General features: G+C 41.5%; 1 protein-coding gene across 5 annotated transcripts in view; it reads right to left on the bottom strand.

The window, feature by feature from the left end:
- Positions 1-27,584, bottom strand: part of MPP7 (MAGUK p55 scaffold protein 7) — a 253,485-nt gene that overhangs the window by 69,710 nt on the left and 156,191 nt on the right. For all 5 annotated transcript variants that reach the window (XM_060163543.1, XM_060163535.1, XM_060163558.1 and 2 more), the window contains 6 exons: positions 23,970-24,101; positions 15,849-15,930; positions 15,243-15,328; positions 11,658-11,732; positions 11,282-11,478; positions 10,742-10,806 (listed from right to left, as the gene is read on the bottom strand). In XM_060163543.1, coding sequence (XP_060019526.1) covers positions 10,742-10,806; positions 11,282-11,478; positions 11,658-11,732; positions 15,243-15,328; positions 15,849-15,930; positions 23,970-24,101 — 637 coding nt within the window. The remainder of the gene's footprint in view (positions 1-10,741; positions 10,807-11,281; positions 11,479-11,657; positions 11,733-15,242; positions 15,329-15,848; positions 15,931-23,969; positions 24,102-27,584) is intronic.

Genomic DNA, 27,584 nt, shown 5'->3' with positions numbered 1-27,584 from the left:
TTACTGATTAAATATTAATTTTATAAAACTCTACATTCTATAAGAGAGATGTAAATTAAAACCCAGATTTCACTCTTTGGATAAAATTTTATACAAAGAATGAGTGCAAAAACCAGGCAAAACGTTAATAAAATGTGTAAAGTTACTTGGCCTGTCACTGAAGATCTCACGTTATCGAGCGCCATGCTAATTCTGCAGTGCTATCGTCTACACGTCACCCAAACTTAAGTATGCCCTGTGCTCTGCAACAGTCACCTCTGTCCATGCTCTTGCCTCTACCCTCATCCTCTGGTCTAAGTGTAATTCCACCTAAACCCCGGCGCCAGTTCTAACATCACCTCTTGTGGGGCTGAGTCCTCACTGCCACAGGCTGCCACAATCATTCCTTCTGAATTACAGCATTTTATGTGACATTCACCAAATAACGCTGCCTTATGCCACAGTTCTTCCCTGGAGGGATATATACTTACCATCTAACAGACCAAAGATAAGCCCTGAAAGTTGGGGAGAATAGGTGTCCCTCTTTCTATTTTGGAGAGAGGCAGAAGCTTGCAGTGACGGCCTCTCCCTGTCTGCCAGCTCCCGGCCAGCCCCTCCCACGCTGACCGTGGCCTGGCCACGAGACCTGTTCTGCCCAATGGGCCATCAGAGGATGTGATGTGAGCAGAGGCTTCATAGCACTTACATACTGGAGATGGTTTTCTCTGCTGTTCTCCAGAACCCTGAGACCACCACATGGGTAGCTTACTGGAGGGTGAAGAGCTACGTGGAACAGAAACAAGTTCGCCCAGCTGAGCACTCCTGTCCACCAGACCAACCAGACCCCAGCCAGACAGCCAGACTGCAGCGATTCGCCATGCTGACACAGAGCAGAGCCACCCAGCTGACCACAGAAACAGGAGAATAATAAACGCTTGCTGTTCAAAAGCCACTAAGCTTTCCAAAACGGGGAGGGCGGGGATCAACGGATGCACAGAGTATCCGGCACGCTGTACTGTACTGAAATGAGAGAAGAATGATTGACATTGTAACCTCTCTCTGATCATCCAGTTCTCTCCGTAAATTATAGTTTTTCTAGCCTAAAAATTAGAATACCCTATATTCTACATGGTTGTTTTTTTTTTTTCAATTTGTTTTGTAGAATGAAAAGCTATAGGGCAGCATACTGTAAAAGACACAGTAGGTATTATATCTACATAGATGTACACAGATATACAGATATAGATACAGTAGGTACTATATCGACACAGATGTGGATTTGAAACCAGGACGCACCATGTACTGTCTACGTAAATCCTTTCAGCTTTCTGAGCCTCAGTTTCCTTTTTGTAAAGTGGATAAAACACTCCAATCTCACCATATAAGAGGTAAGATGCACTAAATACCAAATACAGTATCTGGCCCATTTCTTCAATAACCAAGAGATACCATCATCGTGTACATAATACTAATCTGAAAATAAGGAGGTTGAAGGATTTCTCTCTCAAACTGAGTTTCCACACCGCTACCTCTCACTACTGCAGGTGGAGAATCTGTCAGTGTTCGAACACACGGCAGAGCGCGGAAAGGTCTGAATGGAGAGGAAGATGCTTCTGATGCCTTTAACAGTTTCTGGATATCATGGATTTTGTTTGTAACATCGCTTGGCATCTCCAAAGTGGAAAGTTTCCTTCCAAAACAGATGAGCAAGTTAATCATAAGGCTTAATTGTACTGGAAACTGGTCAGTCGATGGTTATTTTGGGAGTGTTATGGGGATAATAAATCATTAGAAAAGAGAACCAAAGAGTTATTTAGGAAGACATAAGTTATTCAGAAGCTTTGAATAGTTCACAGCTAACCAGATAATTTAGAAAAGTCCAGATACAACTAATTCAGTAAACGTACTCAGCATATATAGATGCTTTTTCACCCTCTATCAAAAAATATATGATGGTTTACAAAAACAGAGCATCTGGGAAGCTTCCTGAATAATAAACCAAAGCACACACTGACTCCCTTTGTGTCCAACCGATGGAGGCAGTTTAAAATAAAGATTCACGCTACCCCCCGCCGATACCAGAGCATGCTAATGAAAATATGCTAATTTAAGACAAAACATGGCTTTACAGAAAGCAACAGAAAGAAGTCCTCTTCCATGACCAATTGCTCACCTAGATAGGTTCCACTGCTGATACCACCATATTCAGCATCTTCTGGATGGAGAGTAAAAGCAGACAGAACAGAAGCCAAGAAACAAAGCACAACAGTTAGAAGCCCAGCCACAGATGCAAAACAATAAATCACTTCAAACAGTCACACAGCACAGCACAGCACAGCCCTCACGACGCTACTCTTAAACATAAAACATTTTGTTTTATATTTAAGTTTACAGTAACATTCTGAAACATCATGCAATTCTTTTTTCAAGCTTCTTTGGAAGTGCCTTTACTGCAGTTCCAAGAAAATTATAACAGACTTGCCTGATATGTTTATACTTTCACAGTCAAGAAAATTACAACACTTGATCCCCAAAGTAAATTTATTTTTGTAAATCAGGCTCTTTGATAATACATAAAATATAGCACTTATTTTGGCTCACTGGAGTAGACAGAAAGGTTAAAATGAAAATACAGCCTTTCTTTTGATAAAAAGAGAGTCCATGCGGGGAAGGAATAAAGGCACAGGACTTCTATTTTTATTTTGTTTTAAAAAGGATGAACAGATGAAAACATTTTAGAATAAACAATGTGCTATTAATTATTTCCAGGAATTAAATGAATACTGGGTTATGCATATCTTAAAATTTTAATTTAAGTCATGGAGTCCTACTTATTTTAGGCTTCTAATCTTTATAAATAAGTATACTTCTAAAACTAACAGCACAGACTACAGAAATCAAATAGTTGAGAAGACTCTCCTCACATCCTTATGTAATAAGTCTGTCAGTGTATCTGAATAACATTGCTTTCTTCATTCATCTTTATTTGAGACTACTGACAGATAAAAACAATGTACTACATTAGAATACTGTGTATATTTCTGCTATATGAACCAAAAAAAAAAAAAGTGTACATTTCTTTCAAGAACAAAGCCCAACCATGACTGCTGGTACTGTAGCGTTACGGTGAAAGTTGGGATGTACCATGATCTTTTACAAACTGCTTGCTATGGTCAACTTAATTCTCTACACATGTGTACTAAACAAAGTTACTAGACTACGCAGGGAAACTTTTATACATGTACCTTTAATTTCCTCTGAGAAGCACACACAAAAAAAAAGAGGAGAAAAAAAAAAGAGGATATGATTAAATGTGTAGAAAATACAATTAAAGTAGGAAGATGTTACATCCAAGGGACAAAAAAAATCCACCTACCACACTCAACTGTTTCCTCATCTTAGAAAAGCCAAAGGAAAAAAACAAACGTATTTTAAATATTTCAAAGTAATTAGTCAATGAATAAATAGAATTTGTGAAAAACTACATTTTAGACTACATGGTAGTTATGGTCTAAAAATAATGTATACACTTAAGCAGTAAAAACACAAAGTCTTCATATAGCTTATTAAACACCCCAAAGGGGAAAATAACCAGGAAAAAAATCAGTATTTTTTTTCAAAATGATACCTTCAATAAGGGGATTATATTTATTTTCATGGAACAGTTCTGTTTCTAAACTAATCTGTTTAGAACTGAGGATATTGCATGATGGAAACAGTGAAAAGAAGTAAACATTTTAGAAACAACAAATTTCGCCTTTAAAATGTCTATATATTCTGTAAATTTAACAATATCTTGACAACTGTCAACTTATTACACATATGAAATGAATCAGACAGAACCCTTTCTTTTCATTCTGTCTATATTACTTGATGAAAGGTATCTTAAGAAGTAATCTGAAATGATTCTTAAGTTACTAATAAGACAACATTTTATGAGTTAGGTTTGACCTAGGAGACACCATCTTCAGTCGAGGGAGGAAAAAGAACTGGAAATTTAACAGAAGCAGATTGTAACCACAAGTCAAGGTAGGAGATATTTTGCTACATGACCTTCCAGAGCGAACAGGACCGATGAGAACAGTTCTCTGCTCACTTCTCCCTTCACACGCAGCACGACAGCCAAAGAAAACACTTAGGAGAAAGTGCACAACAGCCTATGTTTACTTTTCAAATACCTATGGGCCTTCAAACTGCATTAGCTCTATTTGGACAGTATTTGCCAAAATGACAAGCAAATCATTATTATTCAGGCTCACAGTATGAGTCACTCAAGTTGTGAGTTTATTTATCCTTATTTCTTAGTAGCTCTGAAATGTCATGTGCATCTAAAACAAATTATTAGAAAACAAACAATGAATGATGTGACACAGGATAGCCAAGCCAGGCATCTAGGTAGAAATAACACAAGCTGTGTTTAAGACTGATCAAGCTGTGATCGCAGACATTTCTGCTGTAAAGTTGATTGTTGAACAGAGTGTATTTTCTGATAGAGACAGCAGGATAGCTTGAGGATTGCACTCATGATTAAAGACTCAGTGTCACATAAAGCCGATGATAAAAGCCATGTCACACACACATGAATTAAAACACCAAAGCCAATCCACAAAATAAAATCTGTAACTTAAATTACATGTGGTATATGTATATTCCATATTCTAATAAGAGGTCCTAAACAGGCTCCATAAATATTCAAAAGAGTATTTCCTCCTTGCCGTTCTTAAGTAGGAAGAGAACGGTATTTAGCACGATACAACACACGCAAATATCCAATAGCAAGTACATGCTTAATAGACATCCACTAGGAAAAACAAAGGGGGAAAATACACAGAAGGTAAGACCTCAGGAGACAGCTGGGATAAGCGGCAGGACTGCCTTTGGTAAGGCACTGCTGCATGGATGTCAAACGCATAAACTTAATTTTCCAACAACTCTATGAGGTCGGAAGTATTATCCCCATCTTACAGATGGGGAACGAGAGGCAGAAAGGGAGGGAGCAGTCGTACGTGGCAAAGCTGGGTTGTGGACCCACGCGGTCTGGCTCCAGGGTCTGAGTTTTGAACTACCATCCTACGCCATCACATCAGAAGTCACTTTTTAATACCTGGAGCTTCAAGCCAGAAAATGCACGTCAGGGGAAAGGTCAACGGAAATAACACATTTCTTTCAAGCTTCCCGACTACTTCCGTCCACCTTCTGCTGCTCCAGCCTCTGGCCCGCCCCGAAACATCAACCTCTCAGGTGTTTCTCTGCCAGGAGAGCTGGGGAGGGGCCCTCTCCTCTCCCGGCCACAGCAAGAGTCCACGCTACGTCATCAAGCACGGACGTGCAGGATGTGACAATCATAAAAAGCACAGAGAGAGGCCAAGGTCACGAAGAGAGAGACTTGCCGTCCTCAGAGAAAGGAGTGTGGAGGCTCACATGAAAAGCACTTGATGAGCTCTGCGCACCAGGCAGGAGGGACTTTCCCGGTCACTGGAGGTCACCCCGCGTGGGACATGTCTGATACTCCTGACAAGTGGAGAAGCTGGTCTCTATCAGTGGGATAGTCTGGGGGCAAAGTTAGAGCCCCACTCTAGAAACTGCTTTCTCAGACCCCTCACCGCTCAATGCCATCTCCCCTGAAAGGCTGCAGTGATCCATGACCAAAGACCAGACCCCTAACCGCTGATCAACCCTCTTACCTGCATGACGTCGGCTCCCCAGAGACCATATGGCTTAGCACCTCTCAGATGGACAAGCTAAACACACACCCTGACAGTGTTATCTTTACATAGGTAAGGATATCACAGACGGAACGTAAGCAGCAAGAAACGCCTTGACCTCAGCCACCTCATGGTGTGAACAATCAGAGGTGCAGTTTACAAGTTAATCCATCTGCACCTCTTTCTACAGGAGCTCCCAAAGAGCGTCAGGGGAAAGAAATATTTCCGGTATTTTTAAAACCCCGTATGTTTCTGTTACACATGATCCCACCAATATTAAAAAAATGTTTGACACAGTTTTAGATACAGAAATTTAAGAACATAAGCAATCTATTTGCTCATTTCTGAATTAAATTTATGTGTGAACACAGTAAATAAACATTATCTAAGATGCCAGGAAGAAGGTGCTTATTCAACTTGGAAAGTAGTATTACAACCACCTGTAGAGCAATAATATATATAGTATTCTCAAAAGTCTGGTCTTCCACAACACTGGTGCCATGAAGAATGAATTCACTCTTTTCCTCAACGTTTAAATTCTGTTGTTGGTAGCTTGAGATCTTCAATCCACAAAATACTTGTCTTTGAGTGAATTTGGTGACAGCCTGTTTGAATGGACACCTCTTGCCTGCAGTCACATATTTTCTTTTTTACCCACATGATAACCATCAAAATCGGTTAAAACAAATTCTAAATTATTTTGTGTCTTTACCTTCTAATTTTTAAAAAGCCAATAAATTGTACATTTTTGATTTCTCGTTTATTTATTACTAGAATTCTATTAGAGCTATTTTTTTAAGAAAATGTCTTCATTAATATTATTCAATCAGCATTATCAGAAATGTTCAGCTATTTATACTTTGATAACTAAAAAAAGGAAACCAAGCACTGTAAGTAAGTATCATACTTGAACATTCTGCAGTAAAATATAGTACATGAATAAGAACTCGATTTAAATATAAGTTACATCGGATTGAAGTTAAAGTTAATGTTTATGCTACTAAGAAGCTAATTCCTAACTTACATACTTATGTTTCAGTAGAAAGGGAACAAACAATACTTCAAGTAATCAAAGAAATTCATATTTCTTTTCAAAGGTTAGGTGCTATCATATGGCTTTATATATGCAAGTGAACTGTAACAATAAGCTTTGGCAGGAAAGTCGTAGGGTAAATTCTATCGACACGAGAACTGCAAGCTACTAAGTGTCTGTCAGGAGAACTGCCCCTACGTGCTACTTGAGACATGAGCTAGGCGCTTACTTGGGCCCCAAACGCGCACCCCGTGTCCTGCCGAGAACAACCTAAACGTTGGTCACAGCGAGGAACACCTCGTTTGAAGAGCCTGTTTTCTGTACGTGCATTAGATACGCCAAGATTCCTAAGGAGAGGAAATAACCAAGCATGAAGGATGAACACCACCACACTCAGAGTTTAAAAGCCGGAGGAGGTCGGCACCACCATGGCTTCCGCCTTTTTAACCACGGAGCCCGGACCCAGAGTTCTAGCACAAATATAAAGGCAGAGATAACAGTACTGGGGTGCTCCAGTCCTTTCTGACCTCTGTGTGCACACTAGCTGAAGCCCTACAGCACCGGAGCCATCTTCCATGAACTTTTCCTCCATGAAGACTTAAGTTATGATGATACACTGTGACTCAAATAAAGAGTAAAATCCTACTAATACAAAAGCAATCAATTTGTCAAAAAAGTTAATTGGCTAATGACCTTTAAGTCATTATTCTAAACTCATTGCTTAACCAATATCTTCCTAGGTTTTAAGAGCACTTGTGAAATTTAGTGCAGAAAACTTTTATCAACATGAGTATTTTTCATAAATTTATAAACACCAACATGAGAGAATTATTCTTCTTTTAGAAATTTTATATTAAATCAGAAATTTTCTTAAAACCTATTCCATGACTATTCAATGTAATTAAATAGATCGATTATACAATATATACAGATTTTTTTCAATAAAATAAAATATAAAAATAAAGGATTTTATATCAACTTTCTGCTTTTGTTCATAGTATTATTCTGTAATTTAGCAAAGGGCATGATAACAAATGTCCTATTCCAAAAACCTAAGTACCAAAGGTTGAAGTCCAGGAAGTGTTGAGTCAGATGGTCTTTATAAGATTTAGTTACATTAAAAAAAAAAAAATCACTTTCAAATACACAGGTTACAAAACAAAGTGCTTTTAAATACTTATAAAAATGTTCAGAGCCAGGGACTTCCTTGGCAGTCCGGTCATTAAGACTCCGCACTTCCAATGCAACGGGCACGGGTTTGATCCCTGGTCAGGGAACTAAGATCCCCCCACGTGCGATGCAGTGAGGCCAAATGAATAAATTTAAAAAATAAATAAATAAATGTTCAGATCCAGTGCAATGATTTTTGCATAACTTTTGCGTTCAGGGGTTTATGAGACAACATTCAAACAATTTCAAATGAAATTTCAATTTTTTGAGAAGAAAGACAGTGGCCTTTTATTTAATTTTCACGGAAGTACACGGTCTCTCTGAATGAGGCTGTATTTACTACACGCTGTATTTACTTTGGATAATATCGATCAGATTTATTTTTTTATTTAAAAGTAAAGAACATCTACCTCTGAGAACAAACAATGCATCTCTCAGTGAATCAAAATCTAGGTTAAAAATAGAGAGAGAGAAGAAAAGGAAGAAAGGGTGAAAGGACGACCACGTTCCGTAAAGACAAGTCCTGAAACTCAAACACTAGAGTATTAACATATAAAAGAAATTATGTAAATTCATATTAGGGAAATGCAAATCAAAACTACAATGAGGTGTCACTTCACACTGGACATCATCAGAAAATTTACAAACAACAAATGCTGGAGAGGGTGCGGAGATAAGGGAACCCTCTTGTACTGTTGGAGGGAATGTATATTGATACAGCCACTATGGAGAACAGTATGGAGGTTCCTTAAAAAACTAAAGATAGAACTACCATATGACCCAGCAATACCACTACTGGGCATATACCCTGAGAAAACCATAATTCAAAAAGACACATGCACCCCAATGTTCACTGCAGCACTATTTACAATAGCCAGGTCTGGAAGCAACCTACATGCCCATCAACAGACAAACGGATAAAGAAGACGCAGCACATATATACAATGGAATATTACTCAGCTATGAAAAGGAACAAAACTGGGTCATTTGTAGAGACGTGGATGGACCCACAGACTGTCATACAGAGTGAAGTAAGTCAGAAAGAGAAAAACAAATATCGTATATTAACGCATATATGTGGAATCTAGGAAAATGGTACAGATGAACTGGTTTGGAAGGCAGAATTAGAGACACAGATGTAGAGAACAAACAATATGGACACCAGGCAGGGAAAGAGGGGTTGGGTGGTGGGGCGGTGGGATGAACTGGGAGATTGGGATTGACGTGTAGACACTGATGTGTATAAAATAGATCACTAGTAAGAACCTGCTATATAAAAAAATTAAATTAAATTAAAAAAAAAGAAATTATGTAAATTCAAAGACAAAATAGCCTCCATTACAATTAGAGCTCTACACACACACACACACACACACACACACTCTCACACACACACACACACACACTCACACACACACACACACACACACACTCAAACACATTTATCCTGAAACCAGTTTGGGGAGAGCTATTAAGAAGACAATCTCTCTACTTTGCACAGTTCTTTAAAACAAAAAAAATACATCAAAAATTTTAAGTAAGTGAAAATTCATAATTATAACCAATTACACATTTCTAAGTTGCCTAAAACTCAAGCCCCTAAGTTGCCTAAAACTCTACTAAAAATTAGAGTATGGATTCAGATTCGAGCAGAATCCCATTTATTTCATTTTCAAGTTAGACACATTTTATCCCCCAGGCACCAAATGTATAAGCAACGTGCAGGCCCCCAAATGTAAAGAACCCTCAGAGAGCAGGTCAGGTAGAGGCCCCAGAGCTCCCTTCCGCTGGATGAGCTGCCAGTGAAAATGTACACACTTAAGCACAATGCAACATTCTGGTTAAGCTTGAAGCTTCCGATGCCGCGGGACACGTGGCATTCTACGACAAGTGTTTTTTCCTTCTGCCCAGACTTAACAGAGCAAGAACAAGCAGGCTTTTGAGTCAGTGCTCTGCTTGAAGCTTGCTTGTGAGATTTATACCCGACTGCAGTTTGGCTCCCTTATAACGTGATTCCTGGGCTCTAGGCTTCTACGAACTGACAGAAATAACAGGAGATGGGAAAAAATGCAACGATACTAAAAACAGATGTTGGTGTGAAATTCCAGGACCATTTATTTGCTTATTTCACCTTTTAACGTACAATTTCTATGCTGAAAACAAAAGGGTTTTTTTTTTTTTTTTTTAACTCTTAAACTACCTAGAACCATGAAGCAGAGAAGATAAAGTAGGATGGGGACTTACAAGAGGTGGGAGGTGAGAAGTAAAGAGAATCTGAGAGAAGGCTGGGTTAAAAGAAAAACCATTCTTTTCCAGTAATCCTACATCATCGTTTTTCTTATTCTTGTTTTCTTTTAATCTAGTTTGGTAATAACTCTGAACAGACCGGTTGAAGGTCAGAGTTACTGTGATGTCAAAATAAGCAAGGAAGAAAGTAGAACAAGGATGACTGTTTTAGGCACAATTGCTTTTGTGCCCTAGAAAGTGATGGATTTTTTTCCTCCGATCTTTACCAAGAAATATCTTATCCAAACCTCCTAGCTTTAGAGAAATCAGGGTGCATTTTAGGTTACATTATAAAATACCTAAATTCAGAATCAAAGAGAGTTGTGGTTATTAGCTTTTTTTCTTACAGAGCCATGGGTTTATTATAAACAACCCCAAACACCCCTTTCTTCAAAAGATTCACTTTACTATTCCCACTATGAATTTGTTCCTTGTTGGTTCTTGTGAAATGATGATCCAAACGCTATCACAGGTAATAGGACCTCTTATTCTACCACAAACATCTGCTGTAACAGTCAAAAGTAAACAGCAAGACTTAGTTACTCTGCGTTCTGATGAACAAACTTACATGATTTCCTGTTGGAAACTTGCAGGGGCTGGACTAATATTTCTGGTCGTCTCAGAGCCAATCTCCTGGGGGAAAAGAAGGTCAATATGCCTATCAGTTTTCAGTACAGATCCAAGATTAACATAACACCAAAATATTAAAAGCCTTAAGAAAAAAATGGGACGTTGGAGGAAAAAATGAACACAATGCAATCTACTCAAATTAAGAAATAAATCCTCTACTTTCAAATTTTCATAAATTCTCCCCACTCTGAAATCACTCTTCTTTATTTTTCCATCTTTCACATCAATACAGTTTCAGATATTAATGTGCTATTTTCCATTTGTTTCGTAACAAAAACTGAATATGACCTGAGAGTGTCATATTATTTTTGGTCATTATTCATGCTTCGTTAGACAAAACAGAAACCCAAACCTGAGGGATAAGGAATTCTAAGGCAAGGTTTTAGTGCTTCTTCTATCACAAGTATGCTGGAATGGTATTTTGCAGAGAACAAAAGGTCAGCTGAAGACAGGCCATGATTCTGTGCCAGGAACTCACCTTTCCTGGAAATGCTTTGAGGGAATCAAGCCTGCTCTGGGATTGGCATCTCCTTCGTGCTTCGCCTGCCACCATGTTGCATCATCCTGGCTCATAATCTGAAGAATATCTCCCTTTTTGAAAGAAAGCCCAGCTTCCTTACATGGAATTGCTTTATCCTCATTAGGGTCATAGTCAAAGAGGGCTTTGATAAACATCTGGAAGAAAGTTCCGTTTCAGATGCATAAATATAAAAAAATAAATGTGAAGTGGCCAACATTCTTCTAACTCTGATTGATTTAAGAAATAGAATATTAAGATAAACTTGTTGTGTTCCATTTAGTAAATGGAAAAACATTGGTTCCCACAAAAAAAAAGGTTTCTGAGGAATGGTTACCTTGCCCTCCTTTGATGGTGTGTCCTCCTTGATGCTGGGTATAATCTTGAATGTGATTGCGCCCTGAGACTGAGCCTGATGTCAGAGGAAAGAAAGAGTTATAAGAAGACCGCTGGAGCCAAGGGGGAAGAAAGTCAAATAGGTAGAAAATGAAACGATTCTAAAAATTTACAAGCTTGGGGTTTCTACTCTTAGACAGAACAAACCGAGGCAACTATTTCTGTAGAAATTCCTGTAACGTGAGAAGGCACTAAAGTTTGTCAAATAAGTTAAAAAACATTAACCACTAAACCACTTTTACCTCTTGTGCACTTTTAAAATGCCGATGAATGTATTACCATCCATGTTGAGTTACTTCAAAATAGAAAGAATATGCACAGTGCCTTAAACAGGATTAAATGGCAAGAACAGACCGTGTGCAAGGTTCAGACCGCTGCATCTAAGGCTCAGCAGCCAGGTTTCAGGGACAAAATTCCTACAACTACCAGTAATGTGGCTATAAATACATGATTCAATTAGTTGCGATGCTCATCAGAAAAATAATGAAAAACACTCATCTCTATTATATTCTGGTTAGTAAGAGAAGTACCAAATGTAGCAGATTAATTAGAAGATGAAAAGATTGTCTATTCTAATTTAATTAAAGCAAGCAACAATACCCCAAATTCTTTGCTGACTACCTCAGACAAGGGTAGGTCTTCCTATCAGGGACCTGCTGTGTAGCACAGGGAACTCTACTCAATATTTTGTAATAACCTACAATGGAAAAGAAGCTGAAAAAGAATATATATACGTATATACGTGTGTTTGTGTGTGTAACTGAATCACTTTGCTGTACACCTGAAACTAACACGACAATGCAAAGTAACTATACTTCAAAAAAATTGTTTTTAAATAGTAGGTCTGCCTTTAACACACCCTTACGTCATTCTTTCTCTCTTTTTAGCATTTGTCATAACCATATCTATGTACTTAGTTACACAATTATTTCTTAATGTCTGTTACCCTCACTAAATGGTAAGCTCTGTGAAAGCACTAAGTACGTATTTAGGAGGACAGGCGGACAGGGAGGAAAGGCGAGAGGGGGAGGGGCGGTGGACCTCCCTGAGGCTCTCGCTATCAGTGTGTGCTGGTGGCCAGGACTCCATTTTGTTAAGAAGGCCCTGATTGATACCGTCTGCCGGTTTCCATGGTGTGAATACTTCCATCACAGCCAGTTTCAATGTATCAGCATGAAGTCACTGAAAGCCAGGATGGGAAAAGCTGCACTGAACCAGCTTTTGTCAGCGTATGGAAGCAGCTCCAGTGCAGCAGAGACTCACATAAAATGGGGGTTTAATAGTAGAAATATCAGAATTTTATAAAGGAGTGATTTCAAAATGGTAATATCACTGTTATTGCTTATCATAGAAGTAATTCACTAACCTTATTAAGAATTTATATAATACTAAATTGCATAAGTAGAAAGAAAGCAAGTCTTCCCTATAATCCCTTCCCCTTCTTCTAGTTTGTGTGTGTGTGTGTGTGTTTTAATGCAGGTGTCCCCGACCCCCGGGCCATGGACCGTAACAGTCCGTGGCCTGTTAGGAACCGGGCCGCACAGCAGGAGGCGAGTGGCGGGCGGGCGAGCGAGCGAAGCTGCATCTGTATTTACAGCCGCTCCCCGTCGCTTTCATTACCACCTGAGCTCCGCCTCCTGTCAGATCAGCGGCGGCATTAGATGCTCACAGGAGCGCAAACCCTACCGTGAACCGCACACGTGAGGGATCCAGGCTGCGTGCTCCTTATGAGAATCTAATGCCTGATGACCTGAGGTGGAGCTGAGGCGGTGATGCTAGCGCTGGGGAGCGGCTGCAGATACAGGTCATCATTAGCAGAGAGGTTTGACTGCACAGAGACCATCGTAAATCAATTGCTTGCAGACTCATAACAAAACCCTATCGGTGAGTGGCAAGTGAAAAGAAGCTCCCGCTGATTCTGCATTATGGAGACTTGTGTAATTATTTCATTATATATCACAATGTAATAATAACAGAAATAAAGTGCACAATAAATGTAATGCGCTCGAATCATCCCGAAACCTTCCCCCCACCCCGCTGCGGTCCACGGAAAAACTGTCTTCCACGAAACCAGTCCCTGGTGCCGAAAAGGCTGGGGACCGCTGTTTTAACGTATGTAGAGCCCTTAGAACAGTATCATTAAGGGCTCAATCAATGTAAGCAATTACTAGTATTACTATTATTACTAAGTCATATGGGTCTATCAGCCATTGTGAACGCTTCACAGCAATCCATCACGTGAATGAATAATCAATTCAACCTTCCTGATAGTTTCTAAATATTTTTAAAATATCTTGTTTATACACATTTGAAATTCTTTCCTTTGGGTTAATTTGCAACAGTTGAATTTCTTGATTAAGGAGTAAGCACATTTAAAATGGACAGTTTCAGAGAGCCATCTCAAAAGGTTCTATTAGTTTACCCGGTACCAAAAAAAGCATCTAAACATATCTATTCCCTTATAATCTGGCTAACTCTGGGCATTACCAAGCTTTTAAATAACCACCAATCCAATATGTTTCAGACATCGTGTCTCCTTTTGTAATTCTCTGTACATACACTTTGCTGATTTTTCTGTAACCGTTTCTTTCTTAATGATTTTTAAGAACTCTCTATATCCATTAAAATATGAGCCTTCTATCATATAAATTGAAAATATTTTGCCTACGATCTCATTTGTCTTTTAAATTTTATGTACAGCATCTTTTACTGTAGAGAAAGTTTTCAATTCTAGTCATCACGTCAGTTATTTTTCTATTTGAATTTCACATCAAGGTTAAAAAAACCTTTCTCTACTTTTTATGACTTTTTAAAAAACTTACTTGATTTGAGGGGATTTATTTTTGTGTGAGTTGTAAAATAAGGACTATTTTTTCTAACTGAATAATCAATTAATCCAATACCATTTATGAAATGATCTCACTGCTTTCACACTGATTTAAAAATGCCATCTTAATCATACACTACATTTTCATATATACTGAGGTCTATTTTGAGATACTAAACTCTCTATAGGTTAATAACATGTTTTCATATGTAACAGGGACAGTCTCCCTTTATTCTATCCTTACAAATGAACTTGAGAATTTATATTGCCAAGGCTTATAATAATTTCATTTCGTTTTAGATTTCATAAGACATCTAAGTTAGTTTCACTTTTTTATATACCCGGAAAGCATAGCCCCTAGAGACAGAGATAAAAGCATCCTCAACAACAGAGTACGTGCCATGTATTAAGGACCTAATCTGAGACGGGCCCTGTCAAACTCGTGATCTACATTGGCTCATTTAACGCTCCAAACACTCCAGTGAGAGAGTTACCATTTCTTATTCTCATTCTGTAGATGAAAACAGGGAGGAAATAAAAAGATTAAGGTATTTTCCAAGGACATAAGGGGGATTAAGTAACAGCGCTGGGATCCAAACCCTGGACTATTAAATCCAAATCCTGTGTTCACAACCAGGTCTGAAATACAGTGATTCAACCTCATTTTCACTGCAGTTTTTAAGTAAATTTTCAGCTTACCAAGATCTGAATGATTTCCTCAGGGCTTTTATCCTCGACAGGTATCCCATTCACTTCCCTAAGTTCATCGCCAACGTGAATGAGACCTGAGAAATCGCAAATTCAGAAAGTAAGCAGTGTTACATACAAAAGAAGCGGTGGTTTGCAGTGTGCCCATCCTGAAAGCACCGTGTGGTACCCTCAGTGCACATCCCAGGCCTCTGAGGTTTCAGAGGCTGCGGCTCCAGCCTCGCCCAGGCCGTAACATCACAACGCTGCCAAAGGAACAGCAGAGGCATCTCAGTCTTTTTCTAGAGATGCACACTACTTTCATTTTAAGATAAATTTTTAAAAGGCTGTGTGCTTTCAGTAGTACCTTTCAAATCAGAAACACTGAACTAAGTCTTAATATAACCTTGGAAGCCTATATAAGCTAAGACCGTAAAGTATTCTAGAACGAAATTTACCATTTAAATAGGTTCCCACATTTTAACCCAGAGTACGATATCTTATTACTGTTTTGCTGTATTGTATCAAAAGACTGTTATCCTCTTAGCTACATCCCGGAAATGTGTCACACAAAATCCACGCGCCCCGTCCACGCCCGCCTAACGTTCGAACTCTCACCACTTCTGTCTGCAGCTCCTCCTCTCATGATTCTGGCCACAACCACGGCCCCGGTGGGCTCATCTTTCTTAATGGTAGCTCCCTTTTAAGGAAAAAAATAGTATTTGTGGGTAAATGTGTGTACTGGGTGGTAGGAAAGAAATAAGGACAGAAATAAGGACATTCATCTGGAAAAAGTAAAAACGCTACAAAAAGTAAAGGAAGGGGGAACAGAAGTCGTGCCATTTGCTCACAAATACTTATCACTAGACACACAACTTTCTACCACACAGATCGTCTAAGGTTTTCAGCACAAAGACGTTTGAAACCTTTAATCTCTTCGGTACTATCCAAAGTGTACAAATATCTTCTTTCCATTATAATACCTTGTATTTGAATACTATTTGCTTTTACCCTTTTAGAGCGCTTCCTCATTTCAGTTTATCTTTACAATACCCTGTGAGAAGGTAGACTAAACAGAGAAGGTGAAGTGAAGAGAAAAAAGATTACATAAACTAGAAAACTAAAACCCAGATCACCTGACCTTTAGTTCAGTGATCCTTCTGTTACACTATTACATTACAGTAAAGGAACTCAGCAATGATAATAAAGAAAGTGGGGGGGGGAAAAAAAAAAGATCTGTTACTCCGAGGTTTTTATGTACTAGGACTGCACCTAGGTACAAATGGAACTAACATTTTGACGTGAGATTAGGAAACAGTTTCAAAAAGAACCCAGAAATTCTTTACTTATGCATGTTCAGAAGCAAATTAACCGCATGCTGTTCGTCAGAACATCAGGTACACACGGTTACTCTGAACGCCTTTTCATGACTTTGCTTCCAAGAAACTGGCAGTGGTTTAGACGGGCCACCAACATCACACCATGCGCTGAAGAGGTGCACGTTAGGTGGAGGCAGGGCGCACCCCCAAGAAGGTGGAATTCTTCTCGCGTTCGCCAATAAACACATGTACAGCATTACCAAATAGATATGGAAACAAAATTAGGAATCCATTTGTAGTAAGTGCTTTCTATATGACGTTTTATTTTGTATATGACAGCTATCAAATACATATCTAATAATAGCAAAAAAGTTAAATAATTAAGTGTTAGGATGATTTTGTGGCATTTTTCCTCACCTACGCATGCATTCAAGGCCGAAGACTTGAATGGGTATCTCTCCATGGTCATAAACCTTAGACTCTTCAATTACTGGTATTTTCTGCTTTTAAACAGATAACTTGTAGCCAAGATGACTGGAAATGTAATATCCTTAATATAACTAATTAGTGTAAGTAGATCGACTTTCACTTTCTTTAACAATGTGTCTCAAACTCTCCCACCAAAGTACGCCTAATGTCATAAGGGTCTAGTTATCTAATTTAAGATTACTTATCTGTATTTTATAGATGAGAAATTGAATGCCAAATGGTTATAATTTGCCTGAGATCAGACAACTAGTATGCAGTAACGTCAGAACCTGTCTAAGGCACACTGATGAGAATTGCTTTCGCAACCGCTGCTTTTGCAGGTGCAGAGCATCGATTCTCCCCTCTTGGTGTGCACCTGCTGTACCCCCACGTCAAGTGGTGAAATGGTTCTGGGGCACCTAAGGCTGTGAGGAGACTTGCAGCCAACTTTCTGGAACTCTTGAAATGCTGGCTCTGTGGGAAGTCAGCCACCATGGAAGAGATCACGTGTACAGCCATGCTGTGAGGGGCCCCCAGCCAGCCAGGTGGAGACGCCACTTGTTAAAGAGATGCCTGACCAGCCCCCAGCTTTCCAGCCACCCAGCCCAGACACCAGTCCTGGGGATGAAGTACCCCTCAGGTGCCTCCAGTCTCAGCCCCTGTCCAACTAACAGGAGGGGCTCTAAGGAAAAACTGCCCCCCGAGCCTGTCAACCTCCAAAACCGAGAGAGATAATGTTACTGTTTTAGCTACAAACTTTGGGTGGTGGTTTGTAACACAAAATTAGGTAACTGCAACGAATGTCCTGCTCCACCATGGATGACAGTTTTTCAGTATGGAACCATCCAGTCTGCCGTGCTCAGTGAAGCTGATAAATGTTTACTGAGACCCTACTATGCGCCAGCTTCTGGTCTAACGGTTGCTGACACATTGCTGAGAAAAAAGAAAGCCAGGCGTTTCTTCCCCCTCGTGGAGCTTACATTCTCACAGGGGAGACAGACAACAGACAGAAGATGAAACAATTAGATCTGTCCTACAGCACGTTAGAAGGTGGTAAAAACTACGGAGGGGGTAGGGCAGGGAGAGGGAAGACAGCATATAAAGACGCTGCTCTCAACGAAAAGGCTGGAAGGGGATGAAGGAGTTACCCAAAGCGAAAGAACAGGGCAAAATGGACGATCAGAGAAGCACAAAGAAGCCACTGTGTCTGGGGCAACGTAAAAGGGGAGAAGCAGCAGCAGGTGGGTCAGGGAGTCGGAGCGCGCAGCGCTCTGTAGGTCCCCGGGAGGATTCTGGACTGAGCTGCGAAACAAACAGGGAAAACCTGCACAGCGGCAGTGGCATGATCCGGAAGGACCCCTCCACCTGCCGTAGGAAGAGACTGAAGGAGGGCTTCCCTGGTGGCGCAGTGGTCGAGAGTCCGCCTGCCGATGCAGGGGACGCGGGTTCGTGCCCCGGTCCGGGAAGATCCCACGTGCCGCGGAGCGGCTGGGCCCGTGAGCCGTGGCCGCTGAGCCTGCGCGTCCGGAGCCTGTGCTCCGCAACGGGAGAGGCCACAGCAGTGAGAGGCCCGCGTACCGCAAAAAAAAAAAAAAAAGAAAGCAAGCAAACGAGGAGGCGGCTGTCACAACAATCGAGGGCAAAGATGCTGGAGGCCTGGATCTGACGGTCAGGAAGAGCCGTGATGAAAAGTGGTCCAGGTGTGTTGGAATATACTGGTAGGGCTGAAAGGATTTCCCAGTGGATCGGAAATGGGATGTGAAAGAAAGAGAGGTATCAAAGGTAGACTCTATGGCTCCTGGCTGAATAACTGCAGAGATGGGATTGTCCATCATTGAGAGGGGGAACCACAGGGCTGGACCAGACTGCAGACAGTCTACTTGCAGACATGTGAAGACTGAGATGCCTGCTACGTCCAAATGGAGACACTGGGCAGACGGATGGACGTGCAAATTTAAAGATCAGACGAAAGGTCCGGAAAGAAAAGGGGCCTGGGGGTCCCTGGCACATAAATGCTTTTTAAAGCCAGGGGCTGAAAGAAATCACTTCCAGGGTGTGCGGAGGGAGAAAAGCACTCGAACACTTACAGGACTTGTTATAGGCCCTGAAATATACTTACCTATGGCTACAGACAGGACCTTGAAATAGACATGCTTGCTCTCTGCTGATTCTACCTCCCCGTGCAGGGTAAACTACGGACCTGAGAAACGGTCTCTCACTTTCTACAGGATACCAGCACTTGACGCAATCTTCTTTTTGATCCCTACATTCTTTTTTTTTTTTTTTTGAGGTACACGGGCCACTCACCGTTGTGGTCTCTCCCGTTGCGGAGCACAGGCTCCGGACGCGCAGGCCCAGCGGCCATGGCTCACGGGCCCAGCCGCTCCACGGCATGTGGGATCTTCCCAGACCGGGGCACGAACCCATGTCCCCTGCATCGACAGGCGGACTCTCAACCACTGCGCCACCAGGGAAGCCCTGATCCCTACATTCTTGAACACTTTCTATTTCCATATTGCTTTCCAAACCCTTATTATCACAATTCCTTGATGTATTCCTAGGGCAACGTACTAGAAATAAGATCAAAACCCAGTAACATAGAGCACGTTTCATGTGATACTGCACAAAAGTCGACATTCTGACGGTACAGTCTGAGATGAAATATAAATTAAAATGGGATCTAATGTTTTAATACTTAAATATTTTCTTCCATAATTATTTTTAATTTATTCTATGTGATTTTGATGACAGAGTGTAGACAGCTTTAGGCTAGACTGAGAAGTTAACATTCTGGTTAGACTTTTCTTGTTACTTCCGTAAAATGGTTTAGAAACAAGAAGCATTAAGACGCAAATAAAAACTGTCCCTCAGAGACCACTGCCAACGCCCTACGGCCTCCTTAAAGAGGTGGCACGGTCAATTCCAGGTCGGACTTCTGAAACAAGGGCTTTCATGTACGGCTGACCAAACCCTGGCGTCAAGAAGGCCTGCGACACGTTTTACAACCTATTTGACTCCCAGGCCCGACCTGAAGCTACGACGTGGACTCCTGGGGGCAGAGGCCCTACAGTCTGCGTCTGAAGTAAGCGTCTCAGGTAACCCTAGTAATACCAGAGTCTGAGAACCCCTGTTCTAAAAGAAGTAAAAGGAAAATCCATGCAAGAAACACTGAAAATGAAGGCTCATAACCCACACATTCGCTAAGAGAATTTCACTTTCTTCAGCCGGTCTAAAAATTACTCTTCTGGATATAACAGGTATAAATTGCTCCGAACTCACAGGGAGGGAGAACAGCCCTGTTCCTTGTGACCTGACCAGTTTCCTCGTCCCCTTCTCGCAATTCTTCCATCCATCCCTCCCCTCAAACTATCACCCCTGCTCCTTTCCGTTCCCAAATACCGACATGATCTGTGTTCACTGCCCCTCCCCCAGGAAACCATGCTCCCTGTAAATCTAGCTGTCAGCTACCTTCTACCTGATCGTTCTAGGTCACGTTCATTTGATGCTGGCATAACGCAAAGAACCTAACACAGCATTTCGAACACATCAGATGTCAGTGGTGTTCCAAACACTCACACAAGAGGCTCATCTCCTGATCTTCTGATCAGGAGCCGGAGGCTGCAATACATGACTTGCTGCTACAAGGATGCAGAGCAAACCTCCCATGAGGTCACCTAATGCAGGCTCGGCGCTTATGTCGGCACATTATCCCTCGGTCTGACAACATCACGTTCTGAACCATTTGCCAAGCTCCTGACCATCCGTCCACGTGCTAGAATTTCACTTCAGCCTGGTTTCCCTCACCTGGACGATTTCTGAGTCTTACTACTCAGACCCATTCTCCCAAGGATGCCTTAGACTCTATATTTTCTCTTGGTCTTTGCTTCCCCTGGACCCCCTTCGGCAGCTGTGGCTTTTCCAATGACCTCCCCAAAGTGACAGAAGACAATTGACAAATATAAAAGGATGAGTTTGTTAAAAATAAATACTTTCCAATTTTCTGGGTCGTGCATTTTTTAAACTATAAATTTATTCACCCAATAATCTTTCTTCACTTTCACAATAATTTTCAAACTAAAGAAAATACAGTAACTACGCATTTGGATGAAGAAAAGTTCAAGACGAGTAATTCTCACTTGATTCCATGTTCCAGTGTTAAAACAATATTTAAAATCTTAATACTTTTTTCAGGAGTCCCAACAAAAAATTTTGGGAATTTCTTCATCCCAGTTAGAGGTTCTGTTTTCTACATGAAGCTCTTATTTATTTTTAATACATCCCCTCGAACAAAAATCATGCAATCAAATTGTGGCTCACCAGGAATGCGAAGAGCCAGTGACTAAAATAATTTTTTAAAGTACTCAAAATTACTTTAAATTGCATTAAATACAGAAAACGAAACCTAGAGTTTAAAGAAGTTAACTGCATATGTTGGCCAAAAAAACCTTTGGCTAATTTACTTCTTTTAAAAAATAAATTTATATATTTGTTTGTTTGTTTATGGCTGTGTTGGGTCTTCGTTGCCATGTGCAAGCTTCTCATTGCGGTGGCTTCTCTTGTTGCCAAGCACGGGCTCTAGGCTCGTGGGCTTCAGTAGTTGCGGCTCACGGGCTCTAGAGCGCAGGCTCAGTAGTTGTGGTGCATGGACTTAGATGCTCTGTGGCATGTGGGATCTTCCCGGACTAGGGCTCGAACCCGTGTCCACTGCATTGGCAGGCAGATTCTTAACCACTGCACCACCAGGGAAGTTCCCCAGTTTCTCATTTTTAAACTATGAATTTAATGTATTATATAAACTATAACAAAAGAGAGCTAATGACAAAGAATTATCACCTCAAAGTTAGGTCTAATTATTTCAGTTGTTACATGCTTGTTATGAGCTAAAGGGTGTGATTTATTCAGTAACAGACTGTGAAAACACAACTTCACATTATTTTATATACTTCATTGAATTTCTTTTTAAATTGAAACTAATTTACAGCAGGTCCAGTTAAAACTTTTGAGAAATCCCCACGCAGTACATGCCTAATTTCTCTGATTAACATTTGAAGATCTTCTTCGATCAGGAAGCATGGAACTTAAATGTTGCTGACGACTGTTTAAATGTCAGCTCACCAAAGCAACACACCAAAAACCACCACCTCTGGAAAGCTATGACTGATCAAAGAGATTGTTAGTAATGAATTACGGATCTCCTCAAGATGGCCAGTCTTTGAATTCTCTCTCTAAGAGAGTGAATTTGTCAAAACAGAAACATACTTCTTATTGGTAGATACACAGAACCCACCAAGGATTAGTCACTCTATGGTGACGGGTCCCAGGAGAGCTCTTTCTCCATCTAGTCTGCGTACCATCTACCCTTACCTGCATCACCTGCATGATAAAGACCAAGACATACTTAGGTTACCAGCGGAGAGTTATAACCACAGGCGAAAAGCATTAGTGTATAATCTAAACCAAACAACCTTAACCAGGGCTACAGGGAGCCTCAGAGCACCCACAGATGAGCTTCGGGGGCTCAATTATCCTTCTGTGATAAGCAAAGTTATCCGTACATTGTTCTGGGTAAGAGTGTCCAATGTATTTATTAACATACCACAGCTGCCTTTAAACGAAAGAAGAAGATAAAAAGTACCAAAAATATAAAGACAGAATGTGGTATAGAAGAAAAAACTAGTGTTTGAAGCAAGAGAGTCAAGTTTAGATCTCAATAGCTGTGCGACTTTGGGTTAAGTTGCTTTAGTTCTTTGAATATCGGTTTCTTAGTCTGTAAAAACCGAAAAATGGTACCAGCTGTGAGGATTAAATATAATCAGTATGTAGAGTATATAACACAGTGCCCAGCAACTATTGTATGATCAACCGCCATTTGCCTTAAGAACACAAAAATGTTTTAACTAGAATAAATGGGCCACAACACATTTAAAGCCGACTGCTAGGCTGTGACATTTACCTTCCTTTTGAATATAGTTTCATATGGATACACTCTGTACTCATTTCCTATTGCTGCTGTGAACAAATGTCCACAAATTTAGTGGCTTCCGAGAACACAAATTCATTATCTTACAGGTCTGGAGGTATCGACAGGAAGGCAAAAGTGGGTATTACAGGCCCAAATCAAGGTGTCAGCAGGGCGGCATTCGTCCTGGAGGGTCTAGGGAAGAATCCGGTCCTTGCCTGTCCCAGTTTCTAGACACTTCTGGCGTCCCTTGGCTCTCGGCCACATCACTCCCACCCTTGCTCTCACCGTCACATCCTTCTGTACCTCTGACCCCCCTGCTTCCCTCTTTCCCATTAATGAGAACCCTCGTGACTTGCCGCCTGATGATCCAAGAGGCTCTCGCCGTCTCCAGATCCCTAACTAATCATGAAAAGCTCCCTGTGTCTTTTAAGGTAACATATCCACAGGTTCTGAAGATGAGGACATGACATCACCGCGGGCTGGTGCGAGGCATTAGTCGGCCTGCCCCAGACCTTGACACGGTTCAGCACTGTATAAACTCTGGGGCTAAAACAAATGGTTACATCTACATTTTGAAATATCGGATACCCGATTAATTTCTCCTCGTCACTTTAAAATCCATCAGCTTTCTAGAAAAGCCGTAAGCCATTATTTTTAGCTGCACTTCTAAATCTCACATCAGCTAGAACTGGTGCACGTTATGCTTTTATAAATGTCAACAAAACTACTGCTATTTATAACTACTTTTCAAAGTACTGCTATTTTCAAAACTACTGCTATTTATAACCAAAAGAATGCCTGCCATTTTATCCGGCTCCATTTTAATTTCTCTAAATCCTAGGCTTTAGGTGTGAATGCTCCATTTATTTCAAAGTTCGGGACACAGAGGAAGTACATTTAAAGAGAGGAATCAGTGGCATGTGCCCATCAGATGTGGCTTCATCATGGCATCTACTCGTAGCTGAGCATAAAATGTAGCCCAGAACTCACCAGCGGTTCTCGGTTCTTGACCAGACGGATGATTTTCACTGAGTCTTCCTCATCATCTATATCATCAGGCATAGGAGGCAACACGGGATCATAGTTCTTCAGAGCCACAGTATCGTGCACAGAGAGCAAAGCCTATCAAAGTCCAAGGGAAAAAGTGTTACAGTAGTTGGACGTGTTTGGCGTTTTACACTTGACCACAGTATAAGGAAAATCAAACTGATGCTCCAGTTCTGCCACAGCAACCGTAAGAAGGCAACTACTTGGGAAGGAGCCTCTGCAGACGGGGCCAGGGGAAGCTGCAGAGCAACAGAGGCAACCCTGCTCGGCCACAGGGTGCGGCGGGCGTCAGCGCAAAGCGTCTGCCGGCGCGAGCGTCCTCCGGTTCATCCGAACAGAAGTGGCAGCTGGGGGGTCGCTGAGGGACCGTTGCTTCTGCAAGGAGGGAGAAAAGGGAGGCTACAGATAGACTGCCAACGGGCTGGCAGGTGTCAGGCAACGATGCATGTCTTTTTTTTTCTTTCCTTCTGTTAGCAGAAAACACAAAAAGAACTGCTCAGTACAGCTGACGAGCTTTCATTCTTCTGTGATGTTTCTCACTTTTAAATTTTTGATGTAATAGCCGACTGTGTGTATAAAAGAGTAAAATAAAAGTATTTCTAGTCATGACGGCTGTGGTGGTGAAACTCCACAAAACGGTCATATTGTCATTAGAGACCAAAGATGAGAATAACGTGACATGTCACTATACCGGGGGTGGGTGGGTCTAGACTTTTAACTGATGTGTTCCCTAATCGGCAGCACCAGGATGCACCGGTTACTCCAGCCAGAGCCTTGAAATCCCCCTAACCTACACCCCCATCCTGTTAAATCTGCTTCCACAGTGTAAGCTAACATGTTATCTTCTCTCCAGTCCAGAGCAGACGGTGGCCAACTGTACCACCTGTTTTCGTAAGTGAAGCTTTCCTGGAACACAGCCATGCCTGTCCACTGATGTGTGCCTTATGGCGCCTGCCATGCTACAGTGAGAACCTGAGTACAAGCACCAGACACTTTTCCATAAAAAAGCTGGCAGACCCTTGGTCTAGATCATTGATCATCATCTTTCACCTGGAGCATTTTTACCTGGAGCCAGCCTTTCAATGGTCCACCTGCATTCACCTTGGGCTCATTTTCAAATTCCTGATTCACAGTGTGTCCAGAGTAATTACTTTTTTTTTTTTTTTTTTTTTTGCGGTACGCGGGCCTCTCACTGCTGTGGCCTCTCCCGTTGCGGAGCACAGGCTGCGGACGCGCAGGCTCAGCGGCCACGGCTCACGGGCCCAGCCGCTCCGCGGCATGTGGGATCCTCCCGGACTGGGGCACGAACCCGCGTCCCCTGCATCACAGGCGGACTCTCAACCACTGCGCCACCAGAGAAGCCCCCAGAGTAATTACTTTGAAACTCAGAGTAACTCACATAAGTGGTCTACTAAGAACTCTCCTACCCACCCACTGGTTTGGGATGAAAAGCAAGTCCTAGTCTTGTATTTTCCCTCCAACTCTGTCTCATACCCACTGTCCTCCTCACTCAGTTTAAATACCTGGCTTCTTTCTCACAGAGGCGTGGCCAAAACATCCAATATAAATGTAGACCCCGGGGTTACGTGATCTCATAGCACCATCTTCTTTGCCTTCATACATGCTCATAATTTTTAACCATGTTTCCATTTTTATGTACATATATTTAATATCCGCTATCTACTGAAACAGAAGCTCCAAGATGGCGAAGAAACGGTCTCTAAATTAAGCTTTCTTACTGACTGTAACATATACACGGAAAAGCTCACAATTCATAAGCATACGGCACGAAGAATCTTCAAAAATGCATATGTCCCTGTAAATGTCACTCAAGCAAGAAACACAACATTCACTGCGCCCCAGGGGCCCCTAACATGCTCCTTCCTAGTCGCCGTGGCCTCCATTCCGCTGAAGGTGTAGTTTTGCCGCTATTTAAATATCGCCATGATGGGATCTTCCTATTTCCCTGACATTAAGTTGGTGAGGTTCATGCATGCTGTCACTGGTAGCCATTCCTTTTTTCATGGCTGTACAGTACTCCAACATGTACGTACTTCATAGTTTCTTTACCCATTACGCCTCTGAGGGACATTTAGGCTGTTTTCAGCTCTTGGCTATCATAAACAGTGCTGCGGTAAATATTTCATATCAGCTGATGCATACACACACAAATCTGGGTTAAGTATACTTAAGGGTGGAAGTCTAGGTCATTCAACACAGGCAGACGAGACAAAGTGGTCGTTCCAGCTCCTCTCCCCCCAACAGCTTATGTGAGTTCTAGCTGCATCAAGGGATCCAACACTTCACAGCAGTTTAAATCTGGCCATTCTGAGTATACAGTGTTATCTTCTCGTGGTTGAAATTTCATCTTTCTTATAACGCATGATATCTTTCTTCTGTGCTGTTCAAATGAAAGCATTTCTTTTTATAAACGTTTTTCTCCAGCCAGTATATCTCTAATTGCACTTAAGAAACAGAATTTAAAAAAAAAAGTATTTCATCTTGTGCCAAGTTAAAAGAATATCCAGTAGCTTCCACTTCCTGTTTTAGACTGTTATTACCATTACTTTATATTCTCTTGGTATAAAAGTATGCTTTAAAAAAATCCCAAACACACACATAAACAAGCAACACAGGTACCAGCATATCCTTATAAACATAAACACGACCGACGCTCCCAAGTCAGGCAAGACAGGAACGGCATCCTGGATGCTGGATTCACGGACAGCGGCAGGCAGTGCAAGAATGCTTCTGGAAAACCGTCAGTCCTGGTTTTCAGCACAGGAGAACTTCTCATTTCACAGTGCACGTTTCACAATATTACAAAACCACCACCTTGTCTACTTGATTAAAACCAGGGGAAAGGGACCATGTTCCTGGGGAGTGACAAGGCACGGAAGCGCCCTGGGGCCCCACACGGCCAGCGGGCCCAGCCCCGCGGTCTGACCGGAGGCCTGGGACCCGCTGCCAGATGCTGCCCTCTGCAGACGCAGCGGGGGTTTCCATGGACTTCAGGAGCGCGTGTCCCCGGCGCGGATAATACACTCTAACGATGATCGAGTGGGGGAAGTGAGCTCCTCTGAATCACGCGTGGGATCGGTCCCAGACTCAGTGGAACGGCCGTCCTCTCCAGCCTGGACTTCAGGTGACCGGCTGAACGGCGAAGCGTCTTCCTCTCTTGTCGGTGCAGTTTCTCAGCCTCCTGCTGCTTCTTCTGCTGTTCTAACTCCTTTAATGTAAATGTCAATTGTTTGCTGCCAACCGTGGTGTCCGATACACCTAATGTCCCATTTTTCACTTGGAGTTTCAACCGGTCTTCAAGGGTTTTATTCATCACGATACCTTCTTTCGTGAAATGCCTGTTCAAGATCCTTGCGCATTGTTCTGTTCCATCTGTCTTTGTCTTCTTGACCTGTAAGAGTTCTTTATAACACACTGGATCCAAGCCTTTGTCGGTTACAGGTGCCACAAACGCATTCTCCCACTTGGTAGCTCTCACTTCCTCATTAGTGTTCTCTGATCAAAAAAGGGTCCAAATGAATGAACCCAATAATATTT

This window comes from Lagenorhynchus albirostris, chromosome 1, assembly GCF_949774975.1.
Source record: "Lagenorhynchus albirostris chromosome 1, mLagAlb1.1, whole genome shotgun sequence".
In the NCBI taxonomy this organism is placed as follows: Eukaryota; Metazoa; Chordata; class Mammalia; order Artiodactyla; family Delphinidae; genus Lagenorhynchus; species Lagenorhynchus albirostris.
Note: the sequence above shows the minus strand (reverse complement) of the source record. Positions and strands in the feature narration are given on the sequence as shown.